Source organism: Hemiscyllium ocellatum, chromosome 4 (genome assembly GCF_020745735.1).
Source record: "Hemiscyllium ocellatum isolate sHemOce1 chromosome 4, sHemOce1.pat.X.cur, whole genome shotgun sequence".
NCBI lineage: Eukaryota > Metazoa > Chordata > Chondrichthyes > Orectolobiformes > Hemiscylliidae > Hemiscyllium > Hemiscyllium ocellatum.
In genome coordinates, this window is record NC_083404.1 from 57,155,084 (window position 1) to 57,168,963 (window position 13,880).

General features: G+C 42.3%; 1 protein-coding gene across 9 annotated transcripts in view; it reads left to right on the forward strand.

Annotated features, from left to right (window-relative positions):
- ubr5 (ubiquitin protein ligase E3 component n-recognin 5) overlaps positions 1-13,880 on the forward strand; it is a 159,276-nt gene that overhangs the window by 19,775 nt on the left and 125,621 nt on the right. For all 9 annotated transcript variants that reach the window (XM_060823253.1, XM_060823254.1, XM_060823257.1 and 6 more), the window contains exon 3: positions 12,874-12,955. In XM_060823253.1, coding sequence (XP_060679236.1) covers positions 12,874-12,955 — 82 coding nt within the window. The remainder of the gene's footprint in view (positions 1-12,873; positions 12,956-13,880) is intronic.

The window sequence follows — 13,880 nt, forward strand, 5'->3', positions numbered from 1 at the left end:
ATGAACCTGCGCTCCAAGGTCTCTTTGTTCAGTAACACTCCCTGGGATCTTACCATTAAGTGTATAAGTCCTGCTAAGATATGCTTTCCCAAAATGCAGCACCTCGCATTTATCTGAATTAAACTCCATCTGCCACTTCTCAGCCCATTTGGCCCATCTGGTCCAGATCCTGTTGTAATCTGAGGTAACCCTCTTTGCTGTTCACTACACCTCCAAGTTTCCAATTTTGGTGTCATATGCAAACTTACTAACTGTACCTCTTATGCTCGCATCCATTTCATTTATGGAAATGACAAGAAGTAAAGGGCCCTATTCTCTCCCTAGGTACCCTTTGTCCTTAATATATTTGTAAAAAGCCTTTGGATTCTCCCTTCGTTCTATTTGCCAAAGCTGTCTCATGTCCCCATTTTGCCCTCCTGATTTCCCTCTTAAGTATACTCCTACTTTCTTTGTTCTTTTCTAAGGATTCACTCGATCTGTCTGGTCTATACCTGACATATGCATATGACATATGCTTGGAGAGATCCAAGGTAAATCTTCCATGTGTGACGGTAACATGAGATGGATGGGCCCACAAGCAATCGCTTACTCAGTCCGTCTAGAAGCTCCATATGTTGGAATCCCACTCTCATCGCCAAATGTTAGATTCCCTTCTTGACATTCTTACATGCTTGATGCAATTGCAAGACGCCAACTTCTGTGAACAGCCATGATTTATTTCAGCAAATCAGTGGCTGGAGGAGCATGCTTGCAGAGCCTGTCAAGCGAGGCTTCCTGAACCAGGGATCCATTCTCCCATTATACAGGGTTTGCATCAGTCAGTCATGCACACAATACACAAACTCCTGCCACTCCCCTGTTGTCACATGCCACCAAAAACAATGTTTTTGGAAATAATCTAATCCCTCAATACAGTGCGTGATCGGGCCCATCCCATCAAACTGCAGCATTTATAGCCTATGGTTAGGTTGTCGCATCCTACTTGCAAAACAGAGAAACCCACACACCCGGGGCATTCAATTTCTTACATGTCAGCAGAACAAATTAGCCCTTTAACATTTCAACCAACTGCTGTGTTGTGACTCTTTCCCCTCTACACATTAGATTACTAATTCAGTGACACTACTGCAGCACTTAGATCACATGGGAGAGAGCTAGCCAACTGGATACAAATTTGGCTTGACATTGGGTGACAGACAGTGTGGTAGAGGGTTGTTATATAAACTGGAGGTCTAAGCAGTGATGTGCAGTAAGGATCTGTACTGGGTTCACTGTTCATCATTTATATAAATGGTTTGGATGAGAACATGGCAGGCATGGTTAGTTTGTGGCAAGAGAAATCAAGGCAGGACTTGCATAGTTAATGATGGGTCCCTAGTGAGTATTAAACAGAGAGCGGTACAAGTGGCATCACAAGTAGACAGGGTAGTGAAAAAGGTATTTGGCTGTCTTCATCTGTCAAAGCATTGACCACAGGAGTTGAGAAGTCATATTGTAGTCGCACAAGACTATTAGTAAGGCCATGTTTAGATTACTGTGTGCAGTTCTAGTTACCATGTTATTGGAAGGATGTTACTAAGCTGGAAAGGATGAAAACAATTTGCAAAGAAGTTTGAAACTGGAAAGTTTGAGTTCTTAAGGAGAGGCTAGATAGGATGAAACTTTTTCCTTTGGAACGTAAAGAAGCTGAGGCATGATCTTAGAGATTTATAAAATTGAGGGGCTTAGATAAGCCAAGGTTTTTTTTCTCCCCAGCTTTGGGGACTCTTCAACTAGAGAACATAGTTTTAAGGTGAGACAAGGAAGATTTAAGACTGATCTGTGGGGCAACTTTTTCCATAGAAGATGGTGCATTTATGGAGTGAGTTGCCAGAGGAAGTGATAGAGTGGGTGTAATTACAATATTAAAAAACATTTGGAAAGGTACATATAGGAAAGATTTAGAGGGAAATGGGCTAAATGTAGGCAAGTGGGAATAGTTCAGTTTATGAAACTTGCAGACAGCATGTGGGGTTGGAGATGCATGGTAGTAGGGGAGAGTAAGGATGAGTGGGAATCATGGGAGGCAGGGTGGACAGAGTGAAGCAGCAGGAGGGGAAATGCGTACACATGAGGATGTGTAGTGGGAGAGTGAAGATGGAGTGATGAGTACCTCGGACAAGCACTGTGAGTGGTAGAACTCTGGAAAGTGGTAGAACCCTTAAAATGCTAGTTAGGTCACAGCTGCAGTTCTTGTCACCACATTATCGGATGTGATGTGATGGCACTGAAGAGATTTTCCAGGATGCAGCCTTTGTTGGAAGGTTTGAGCTGTGAGGAAAGATTGGATAGGCTGTGATGGTTTTCACTTAGATTTCGCTTGTTGTATCTTGCGAAACTGGAAAAGGCCCGTTTATGCCTACTCTCTGCTTCCTGTTGCTGAACCAGTGTTATTTTTTTAGATTAGATTAGACTTACAGTGTGGAAACAGGCCCTTCGGCCCAACAAGTCCACACCGACCCGCCGAAGCGAAACCCACCCATACCCCTACATTACCCCTTACCTAACACTATGGGCAATTTAGCATGGCCAATTCACCTGACCCGCACATCTTTGGACTGTGGGAGGAAACCGGAGCACCCGGAGGAAACCCACGCAGACACGGGGAGAACGTGCAAACTCCACACAGTCAGTCGCCTGAGGCGGGAATTGAACCCGGGTCTTCAGGCGCTGTGAGGCAGCAGTGCTAACCACTGTGCCAATTTCTTTATTTAGAGCTGAAAATGTGTTGCTGGAAAAGCGCAGCAGGTCAGGCAGCATCCAAGGAACAGGAGATTTGACGTTTCGGGCATAAGCCCTTCTTCAGGAATGCCCTGAAGAAGGGCTTATGCCCGGAACGTCAAATTTCCTGTTCCTTGGATGCTGCCTGACCTGCTGCGCTTTTCCAGCAACACATTTTCAGCTCTGATCTCCAGCATCTGCAGACCTCACTTTCTCTTCGAAGATTATTTCTTTATTTAACCTATTTTTTTTCTAATCAACCTGTTAAGAGATATTTTTACGTATCTCTGGAGCAGCTGTGACTTGAACCCAGGCCTCTTGGAACAGGAGTTGAGACATGCTACTGATCTACCAGTCTTCTTTCCATGCCAATGTGCTACTCACCATATTTTGAGCTTTTATTTCCACAATTAGTTTTGATGTGGCACCTTGATAAATACTTCCTGAAAATCTAAGCACGGTCTATCCACTAGTTTCTCTTATCTGCAGCACAGTGGCTGAATGGTTAGCCACTGTTGCCTCACAGCACAAGGGATCCCGGTTCGATTCCTGCCTTGGGTAACTGTCTGTATCGAGTTTCCACATTTCCCCCCCAAGTCTGCATGGGCTTCTTCTGGGTGCTCCGGTTTCCTCCCCACAATCCATAGATGTGCAAATCAGATGAATTGGCCATGCTAAATTGCCCATAGTGTTAGGTGCATTCGTCAGGGGTAAATTTTGGCGGAATGGGTCTGCGTGGTTTACTCTTCGGAGGGTCAGTATGGACTTGTTGGGTCGAAGGGCCTGTTTCTCATCTCATCTTACCATCTCAGAACTCCCATAGATTGGTCAAGCATGGTTGCCCATTCAGACAGCAAGGTTGTCTTTTCCTGTTTACTTTGAACTTATCCAACTTCCCTGTATAACTTCATTAATAGCTCTAATGTTGTGAAAGATGTTATGCTAACTGACCTGTAGTTTTGTGCCTTATCTCCTTCCACTGTTGAGTAAAGGAGTTATATAAGCCATCATCCATTTTAAAGGGAGCATCCTCTATGGGACTTCTGGAAAATTAAAATCAATATATCAAATTTCTCATTTGTCATTCTCAGGAATCTAGGATGCAGTCCATCAAGATCCAGAAACACGCCAATCCACAGCTTCAACAATATCTTTGATATCACTGTGATTTTGCTTGAGTCATTCCTCCACACCCCCCACCACCCTCCCATTTCATGATCTATCACTGTTACTTCTATCCATTGTAGTGGAAAATGTTCAATTCACCTGCTATTTCCTTATTTACAAAGTCAGGCTGGAGAACTAATAATGCTAAAGAACCAGTATTTACTTTGTAAACATCAGAGCTAGGAGCAGGAGTATAAAATTCAACCTTTTAAACCTGCTCTGCCCTTTGAATCTTTGGCTCATGAGACATTGGCATTGATGGGCAGGCCAACATTTATTGCCTGGCCCTACTTGGCCTTGAAGATGATATGTTTACACCTTGAACTGCTGCCATCTGTCTGCCATGAAGGAGGGAATTCCAAACTTTTGAACAAGCAACATTGAAAGAATGATAGACTTTCAAGTCAGGATGGTGAATGGTTTGGAGGGGAGCTTGGAAGATGCTGTCTAAAGATCTTTAAATTTCTGCAGTACATCTTGTACTTGGTACTTAAATGCTGCTACTGAGCATTGGTGGTGTGGGCGTGATGACAGTAAAGTGGACTGCATTTTGTCAAGCTTTGAGTATTTTTGGACCTGCACTCATTTGGGCAAGTGGGGAGTACAAAATTAAGCTGGTCTGGCAGTAGCTGCGGAGAGAAAAGAGTTGACATTCAAGTCCAGTGATCCATGCTGTAATACCTTAATTTTTCCAGCAGTTTATTTTTGTTCAAGATTTCCAGCAATTGCAGTAATTTTAGTTTAGTGTTCTATCATACGCCTTGTGTCTTGTTGGTGATAAACTGCTTTTTAGTAGTCAGGGGATGAATTACTTGCTCCTGTAGCCACTGTACTTATATGACCAGTCTAGTTCAGTTTCTGGTCAATGGTCAACCCCAGTTGCTGAAAGTGGGGTATTTGGTAATGGCAATACCACTGAATGTCAAGGGACAGTGGCTGGATTCTCTTGTTAGAAATGGTCATTGCCTTGCATTTGTGCTGCATAAATGTTACTTCCCACTTTTCAGTCCACTATTTCCAGCTAGCCTTTTCTTTACTCTGATCATGTTTTGGGTCATTCTTTATTTTTACATTATCTCAGGTCTTCTGACCTCTGCACATAATATCCTTTTCTTTAAGTTTGATGCTATGTTTAATATTTCTAGTTAGCCATAGATGGTTAGTCTGTCATTTGAAATTTTTTCTTCCTTTTTTTGAGTGAATTTTTGTGTATATTCTCAATTATAATCATAAATATCTGCATCTTACTTCTATTACTTCTGACTTAATTCCATACTACTTCATGTAGTTTACGTGAGGGTGTCTGTGTATTATTCTGACAAGTGACTTCTTGCATTTTTCATTCCTCATTTCTACCCAAATCTTTCACATCTTGGTTTCCTTTACACTCTCTATACCATCGTTAACTAATGAAGCTACCCCTGCAATCTTTTCTTACGTTCCTGTGGCCGTCAAGGTTCGGATTCCAATCCATGACATCTTGCAGCTATGTCTCTGTAATGGCTACCAGATCATAAGCCATTCCACTCGCACACTCAGTTCATCCATTTTGTTTTGACTGCTGAGTGCATGCCGATGCAGTGTCTCTATTTTGACCATTTTGCTCTCTGTAGTATCTAGTCTTTTCTGTTGGTTGGATTCATGCTGTCAATCTGTTCCATCCAGATTATTTATCATTTCTTTGTATTAGTTTCTCTCTTTGACCTTTGCTTTGCTTTTTAGTTTACCATGCTTTCGCAAATTTGATCCCTTGCCCCCAGTATTCATTTAGAAATCCTGTCTGATTCCATAATAGGAAATTGATAAGAATAACAGCCACTCCATGGTTTGTGTGGAAGAAGTCCTCATGATAGAAATCCTCATGATAGAAATCCCACTATCATTAGTATCGTTACAAACAGGCAAAGAAGGACACCACTTTGACTGGGACAACACATCCATCCAAGGACAGGTAAACAGACACGTACTGGAATTCCTAGAGGTTTGGCGTTCTAACCAGAACTCCATCAATAAACCCGTTGATTTAGACCCCATCTACCATACTTTGAGAAAAAGAACCGGAAACGATATCACCCACCTTAAGAGACCAAGACACAAACAGAAAGTGGGACATAACATCAGGGCTTCATCAGAGGCTCATATTTACCTGCCTAATCTGATTTGTCCCGTGCCACTTTGCCTAAGCACCTGATCCACGTGCAGAGTTTACGGCCTTTCAGGTTGTTTTTTCATTCACGGCACATGGATGTTGTTGGCTCCATTTCAAATTACCTAGAGGGTGGTGAAGAGTTAATCATGTTGTTATGGGTCTGGAGTCACACGTAGGTCAGATATGGTAATGATGGCAGTTTCCTTCCCTAAAGGAAATGATTGAACCAGATGGATTTTTGTTATAATTGACAATGGTTTATAATACTTGCCCACACATTCTACTTTGGTGCCTAGCTCCTCATACTGACTGTATAGAATCTTTTTGTTTGTTCTGCTTATCGACATAGGCCATGATGGCTAGATCCTCCCTGTCCCACTGAGTTCCTCTCCAGCCCTGTGCTGGTGTTTCTAATCCTGGCAAGTGACAAGCAATGCATCATCAGGTTAACATTTCTAGAGAACAGTGACAACCATCTTTTATTGTACTGATTGTCTACTTGCGCAACATTCTTCCTTGCAGGAACCTGCTCAAGGTGGGGTAGTAATATGGTGCCATGGTCAGTTTACTTATCTTCCCCAATCTCTGTATGCAGGTTAATTTGCATTTTTTGCATAAATAATCCAGGTAACTTTAGCCATTTGTGATTTTTGAGAAGATTTGTAGCTGAGGTTGATGTTCAGGTTGCAAGTTTACTCACTGAGCTGTAAGGTTTTCAGATTTTTCGTCACCATACTGGGTCATAGAGTCATAGAGATGTACAGCATGGAAACAGAGCATTCGGTCCAACCCATCCATGCTGACCAGATATCCCAATCCAGTCTAGTCCCACTTGCCAGCATCTGACCCATTTCCCTCCAAATCCTTCCTAATCATATACCCATCCAAATGCCTCTTAAATGTTGCAACTGTACCAGCCTCCACCACTTCCTCTGGCAGCTCATTCCACACACATACCACCCTCTGCGTGAAAAGGTTGCCCCTTAGGTCTCTCTTATATCTTTCCCCTCTCATCCTAAACCTATGCCCTCTAGTTCTGGATTCCCCAACCCCAGGGAAAATACCATGTCTATTTATCCTATCCATGCCCCACATAATTTTGTAAATCTCTATAAAGTCATCCCTCAGCCTCCGAAGCTCCAGGGAAAACAGCCCCAGCCTGTTCAGCCTCTCCCTGTAGCTCAAATCTTCCAAATGTGGCAACATCCTTTTAAATCTTTTCTGAACCCTTTCAAATTTCACAACATCTTTCTGATAGGAAGGGGACCAGAATTGCATGCAATATTCCAACAGTGGCCTAACCAGAAGACATCCTTAGTGAACCTCTGGTGAAGCCCTAATGTTATGTCCTGCTTTCTGTTTGTGTCTTGGTTTCTTAAGGTGGGTGATATCACTTCCAGTTCTTTTCTCTCAGGATGGTAGATGGGGTCTAAATCCTTGGGTTTATTGACGGAGTTCTGGTTAGAATGCCAGGCCTCTAGGAATTCCCGTGCGTGTCTGTTTGCCTGTCCTTCGATGGTTGTGTTGTCCCAGTCGAAGTGGTGTCCTCCTCTGCCTGTTTGTAAGGATACTAGTGATAGTGGGTCATATCTTTTGATGGCTACAGAGGCAATCATCCCAACACCCACAGATCTGCAACAGGACATTATTTCAATGGGCCACAACACACTGCAGCACCCAGGAACCCCGAATAGCATTAGAAAAATACAGCGTATTCAAGAAGGATGTGTACCCAATAAATATCATCAGCTGATTTCTCAGCAACAAACCCAAACAAACAGACACAACGTGCCAGAAACTCTAACCACATTATCAAACACTAAAGACAGGTCTGAAATGGCTACCAGACTACTCGGACGCCTTGGCGTCGTGATAACCCAACACCTACCAAGACACTTAAATAGCGGCTGATCAACCTTAAGGACCTATACAAACAACCAACAAAACGAATGTCATTTCCAAAATACCACGCCAGGACCATAACAAACACTACATTAGACAAACAGGTAGCAAACTAGTCATCAGGATACATGAACACCACCTAGCCATCAAAAGACATGACCCACTATCACTAGTATCCTTACAAACAGACAAAGAAGGACACCACTTTGACTGGGACAACACATCCATCCTAGGACAGGCCAACAGAGACACGCACGGGAATTCCTAGAGGCCTGGTATTCTAACAGGAACTCCATCAATAAATCCATCGATTTAGACCCCATCTACCATCCTCTGAGAAAAAGAACCAGAAATGATATCGCCTACCTTGAGACAAAGACACAAATAGAAAGCGGGACATAACACCAGTGCTTCACTGGAGTCTCACTGATGATGTTATCTACTATGGTGATGAAACGTCTGAAAATGAACCTTCCAGCTCTGAGCAAACTTACAATAGGTGCAGGAGTAGGTGATTTGGCCCTTCGAGCCAGCGCCACCATTCATTATGATCATGGCTGATCATTCACAATCAATATCCATTACACTTGATTTCACTATCTTTAATGGATCTATCTATCTCTTTAGAGTCATAGCGATGTACAGCACAGAAACAGACACATTCGGTCCAATTCGTCGACGCTGACCAGATATCCCAATCTAATCTAGGCCCGCCTGCCAGCACCTGGCCCATATCCCTCTAAACCCTTCCTATTCATATACCCAAACAAATGCCTCTTAAATGTTGCAATTGTACCAGCCGCCACCACTTCCTCTGGTAGTTCATTCTATACACGTACCACCCTCTGCATGAAAAAGCTGACCCTTAGGTCTCTTTTATATCTTTCCCTACACACCCTAAACCTATGCCTTCTAGTTCTGGACTCTCCCCTCCCAGGGAAAAGACTGTATTTTTCCTATCCATGCAACTCATGTTTTTATAAACCTCTATAACATCACCCCTCAGCCTCTGACACTCCAGGGATAACAGCCTTAGCCTGTTCAACCTCTCCCTCTAGTTCAAATCCTCCAACCCTGGCAACATCCTTGTAAATCTTTTCTGAACCATTTCATGTTTCACAACATATCTCCGATAGGAAGGAGACCAGAATTGCACGCAATATTCCAACAGTGGTCTAACCAATGTCCTGTACAGCTGCAACATGACATCCCAACTCCTGTACTCAATACTCTCGCCAATAAAGGAAAGCTTGCAAACACCTTCCTCACTATCCTTTCTACCTGTGACTCCCCTTTCAAGGAGCTACGAACCTGCACTCCAAGGTTTCTTTGTTCAGCAACCCTCCCTCGGCCCTTACCATTAAGTGTATAAGTCCTGCTAAGATTTGCCCTCCCAAAATGCAGCACCTCGCATTTATCTGAATTAAACTCCATCTGCCACTTCTCAGCACATTTGGCCCATCTGGTCAAGATCCTGTTGTAATTTAAGCTAACTTCCTTCGCTGTCTACTACACCACCAATTTTGGTGTCACCTGCAAACTTGCTAACTATACCTCTTAGGCTCTCATCCAGATCATGTATATAAATGATGAAAAGTAGTAGACCCAGCACCTATCCATGCGGCACTCCACTGGTCACAGGCCTCTAGTCTGAAAAACAACCTTCTGCCTTCTACCTTTTTGAGCCAGTTCTGTATCTAAATGTTGAGTTCTTCCTTATTCCAGGAGATCTATTCTTGCTCACCAGTCTCCCATAGAGAACCTCGTCGAATGCTTTACTGAAGTCCATATAGATCACATCTGCCCTCATCAATCCTCTTTGTTACTTTTTCAAAAAACTCAATCAAATTTGAGAGACATGATTTCCCACACAGCTTGCCTGTAATATATCCATCCCTAATGCCTCACATCTTTTGTTCAACAGCTAGCTCATAAAGTTTGAACTGGAGCAACTCTTCAAATATTTGCTGCAAGCTCTTTTGCTCAGGACCAAACTGGTAACCACAAGCTCCCGAATCCTGCAACTGATAAATCATCTGGCCTGATACATTTTGGTCCTCTGGCGTTCGATTGTCCACCTATCTGATTTTCTGGCAAGATCGCAAGGTCCTGTTGCTTGGCTAAACTGTTATCTGGCATTGATTATCTGGAATACAATTAACCGAACGCAATACTGCTCACTCATGTCCTTTGGATAACCGAGGTTCCTCTTTAATGCGTTTTTAGGAATGAACTAATTACTTTATTGAATTTTTTTATATATATCGTATTAACCTTATCACCAGCCACAATTCTGAGGAACCTTAGAAATGAACTTTAATTGGCAAGTACAGAATAATTTATTAATCAGTTGATTCTCCTTTAGCAGAGTAAAAATTGATGGCTTTGTGTTACCAATACTCAGACTTGGCAGTATATTGTAGATTTATTGATTGAATTCAAATTCCTCTTGCTGTCTGGTGAGGTTTGAACATTAGGGTGGGCCACTAAATTATTAGACCACTGACGTTCCCGCTACACCAGCATCTTCCCTATTCATAATGATTTATTTGTATAGACTTCTCTCATTTGTGACAAAATTTGTTATAGTGTATTGCATTAAAGCTAAACTGATTTGCTTCCATGCACTAATGCCCTGTGACAGTGAATTGCTTTTGAAGTAAAGCATAATTGTTCGTTTAACAAAACAAAAACCTGGAGAGAGTCTAAGTCTGAAACAAAAACAAATTCTGGTGAAACTCGGGGCTAGCAGTACCTGTGGAAAGAAAGCAGAGTTCATGTTTCAAGCCCAGTGACCCTCCTTTGGAGCTGATAGCATCTCAGAAAAGATGGTATGTATGTTGAAGACAGTGGGTGTATGTGGCAGAGCTGGAACCAGAGACACAGAATGAACAGTTGGGGAGACATGTCAGGGAGAAAGAAAAACTGATAATGAGAACCATAACTAGATGAAAATAGTTTGGCTGTACTGAAAGCAGCCCATGTCATCGATGGCCTGGTGTGGCAAGTGGGTAAAGCTCGGGGAAGGTGGTGTTCGGGTTCTAAAATTAGTGAACTTAATCTTGTGTCCTGAAGGCTGCAGGGTCCGTAAATGGAAAATGAGATGCTATTCTTTCAACTTGCACTGAGTTTCACTGGAGCACTACAGGTCTGAGATGGAAATGTTGGACCAAGACTAGGGTGGTGTTGAGTTGGCAGGCAACTAGAACTCAGTCACTTTTTGCAGCAGAATGTATCTGTTCCACAAAGTGGTCACCCAGTCTCTGTTTCATCTCCCCAATTAAGGGGAGACCAGTGTGAATAGTGAAGAAGTGGACTAGATTGAGTGAAGTGCAGGTAAATTGCTGCTTCACCTGGAAACATCGAGGGTTATAAGCCATTATTTCTGCCAGCTCCAGTGGTATGCCCTCACCAGACAGATTTCATTGCCTTCCCTTGTCAGCAGGGACTATTTCCTCCAGGAGCCACTGGTCCACTTGTCCTGTACTCCCAACACATGCCTATGTGGACATGGCATCTTCCTGCACAATTGCTGAAGATTAGACCTGCTTGTTTATGGCCTCCCTCTTCACTATCTAAGGCTTCAGTCACAACTTCCTTTTGAAGCAATGATTTACTCACACTTCACTCAATCTTGTTTACGGTTAGTGCTGCTTATGATGTGGTCTCCTTTACATTGGAGAGATGAAACGCAGACTGGACTTCCATCTACAAAAATGATCCCAGACTTCCAGCTGCCTCCCACTTTAACACACACTTCTCTGGCCAACATTTCTGTCTGGGACCTATTGCAGTGCTTTTGTGAGCTCGGTGCAAATTAGAAGTATAATGTTTCAAGGCCACTGAACTTGAAACGCTAATTCTGTTTTATCTTCACAGATAATCGATAATAGTTTACTAAAATTTCACAATATAGGGATAATATCCAGGATAATATTCTGGAAACATGGATTCAAATTCCATCATAGCAGCAGAATCTAAATTCAACAAATCAATCTGGAATTGAAAGCTTGTGTCTCAGTGGGTGTGAAATTGTCATTGCTGCTGTCTACTGTCAGGAAATCTACTGTCAGGAAATCTACTGTCAGGAAATCTACTGTCAGGAAATCTACTGTCAGGAAATCTACTGTCAGGAAATCTACTGTCAGGAAATCTACTGTCAGGAAATCTACTGTCTTTATCTGGTCTGGCCTAAATGTTATCCGTTTCCACAGCAATGTATTTGACTTTCCTCTGAAATGACATGGAGGCAGTGAATTCTGCCTGACCTGCTGTGCTTTTCCAGCAGCACACTCTCAACTCTGACCTCCAGCATTCCTGATGAAGGGCTTCAGCCTAAAACGTTGATTTTCCTGCTCTTCGAATGCTGCCTGACCTGCTCTGCATTTCCAACAACACACACACTCAACTCTGAAATTACATGCCAAGCAATTCAGGATGGACAACAGATGCTGGCTGTGCCATATCATTATGCAAGAATGAAAAGGGAGCTGCTGCTTTAATATGGATGTTTGTTATTTTGCATGTTAAATCTGGATAAATGAATTTAGGTCACAGCAGTTGACAGTTTAAATTACACATTTAGGAATAATGCAGTGTGTTTGAAATCCAACGTAGAATTGTAAAAATAAATCTTTAGATCTGCACTTAGGATTTTTCAGTCTTCATGAGTGCAAGTTTGCAGGGCTGCCTTATGAAGCCAGATATTTCTCTTGAGGACAGGAGATTTGCTTTTGGGTCGGTATTAAGCTAAATTGAAGGTTTGGGGCTAGGTCTCCAGTTTGTTGACGAAAAACATTGTCCAAATAGGCTTCAGAAATGGAAATTAGAACAACAAATTTTAAACTTTTTGTACAGCATTTTACATCTTGAGTGACTTTGTAATTTCTTTCCAGTCACCCGCCTCTGAATGTTTTGGAACAGGCCACAATTAAGCAGTGTGTGGTGGGACCAAACCATGCAGCATTTCTTCTAGAGGTAGTGTATGTTTATTAAAATTGTTTATTAAATGATTAAATCAAGAATGGTTATCTGAAGTGATATCATGTACTTGAATTTTCATGTTTAAATATTATGGTGTATTGTTTTTGAGGGGATAGCGAATCAAGTATAAAATCAATATAACTATTGTCAAATGTCACTAAAATGAAATTTGTTTGCAATAACCAGGAAAATTGAATAAGATCCATCTTCAGTTATAAATTGATTTAAACGGAAATGTTTTGAGCAGCTTGTGTGCAGTGTTATAAATGAGTTATGAGCTGTGGTTGTCTTATTTTTGGGGGGAACCTTTTAGGAGGCACAGTGCCTCAGTGGTGCCTCACAGTGCAAGGGACCAGAGTTTGACTCCAGTCTCCGGTGGCTGTGTGTGGAGTTTGCACATCTCCGGTGCTCCAGTTTCCTCCCACAATCCAAAGAATGTGCAGGTCAGGTGAATTGGCCATGCTACATTGCCTATAGTGTTAGGTGCGTTATTCAGCGGTAACTGTAGGGGTTACTCTTCAGAGAGTCTGTGTGGACTTGTTGGGCGGAAGGGCCTGTTTCCATACTGTAGGGAATCATCTTAATTTGGTGACCGGTCTGCTTTTTAAAGTGTGAAAATCATAAATTGTTGTCTTAAGTAACCAGTTCTTTTAGCTTTATCACCACCTATGGCACGCTGTTTATGTTGCACAACAGTAATAGCCAAGACTGCAAATTAAGGGCCTGGTGGCGTTATTGCTCTGCTGTTCATCCAGACACCCTTGTAATGTTCTGATGTCCCGAGATCCAATCCTGCCAGGGTAGATGGTAGAATTTGAGTCCAGTTAAAAGAAAAGAATTGTGGTTAAAAGTCTAATGATCATGAATCCATTGTTGAATGTTGGAAAAACCCATCTCATTTACGGATGTCCTTTAAGGA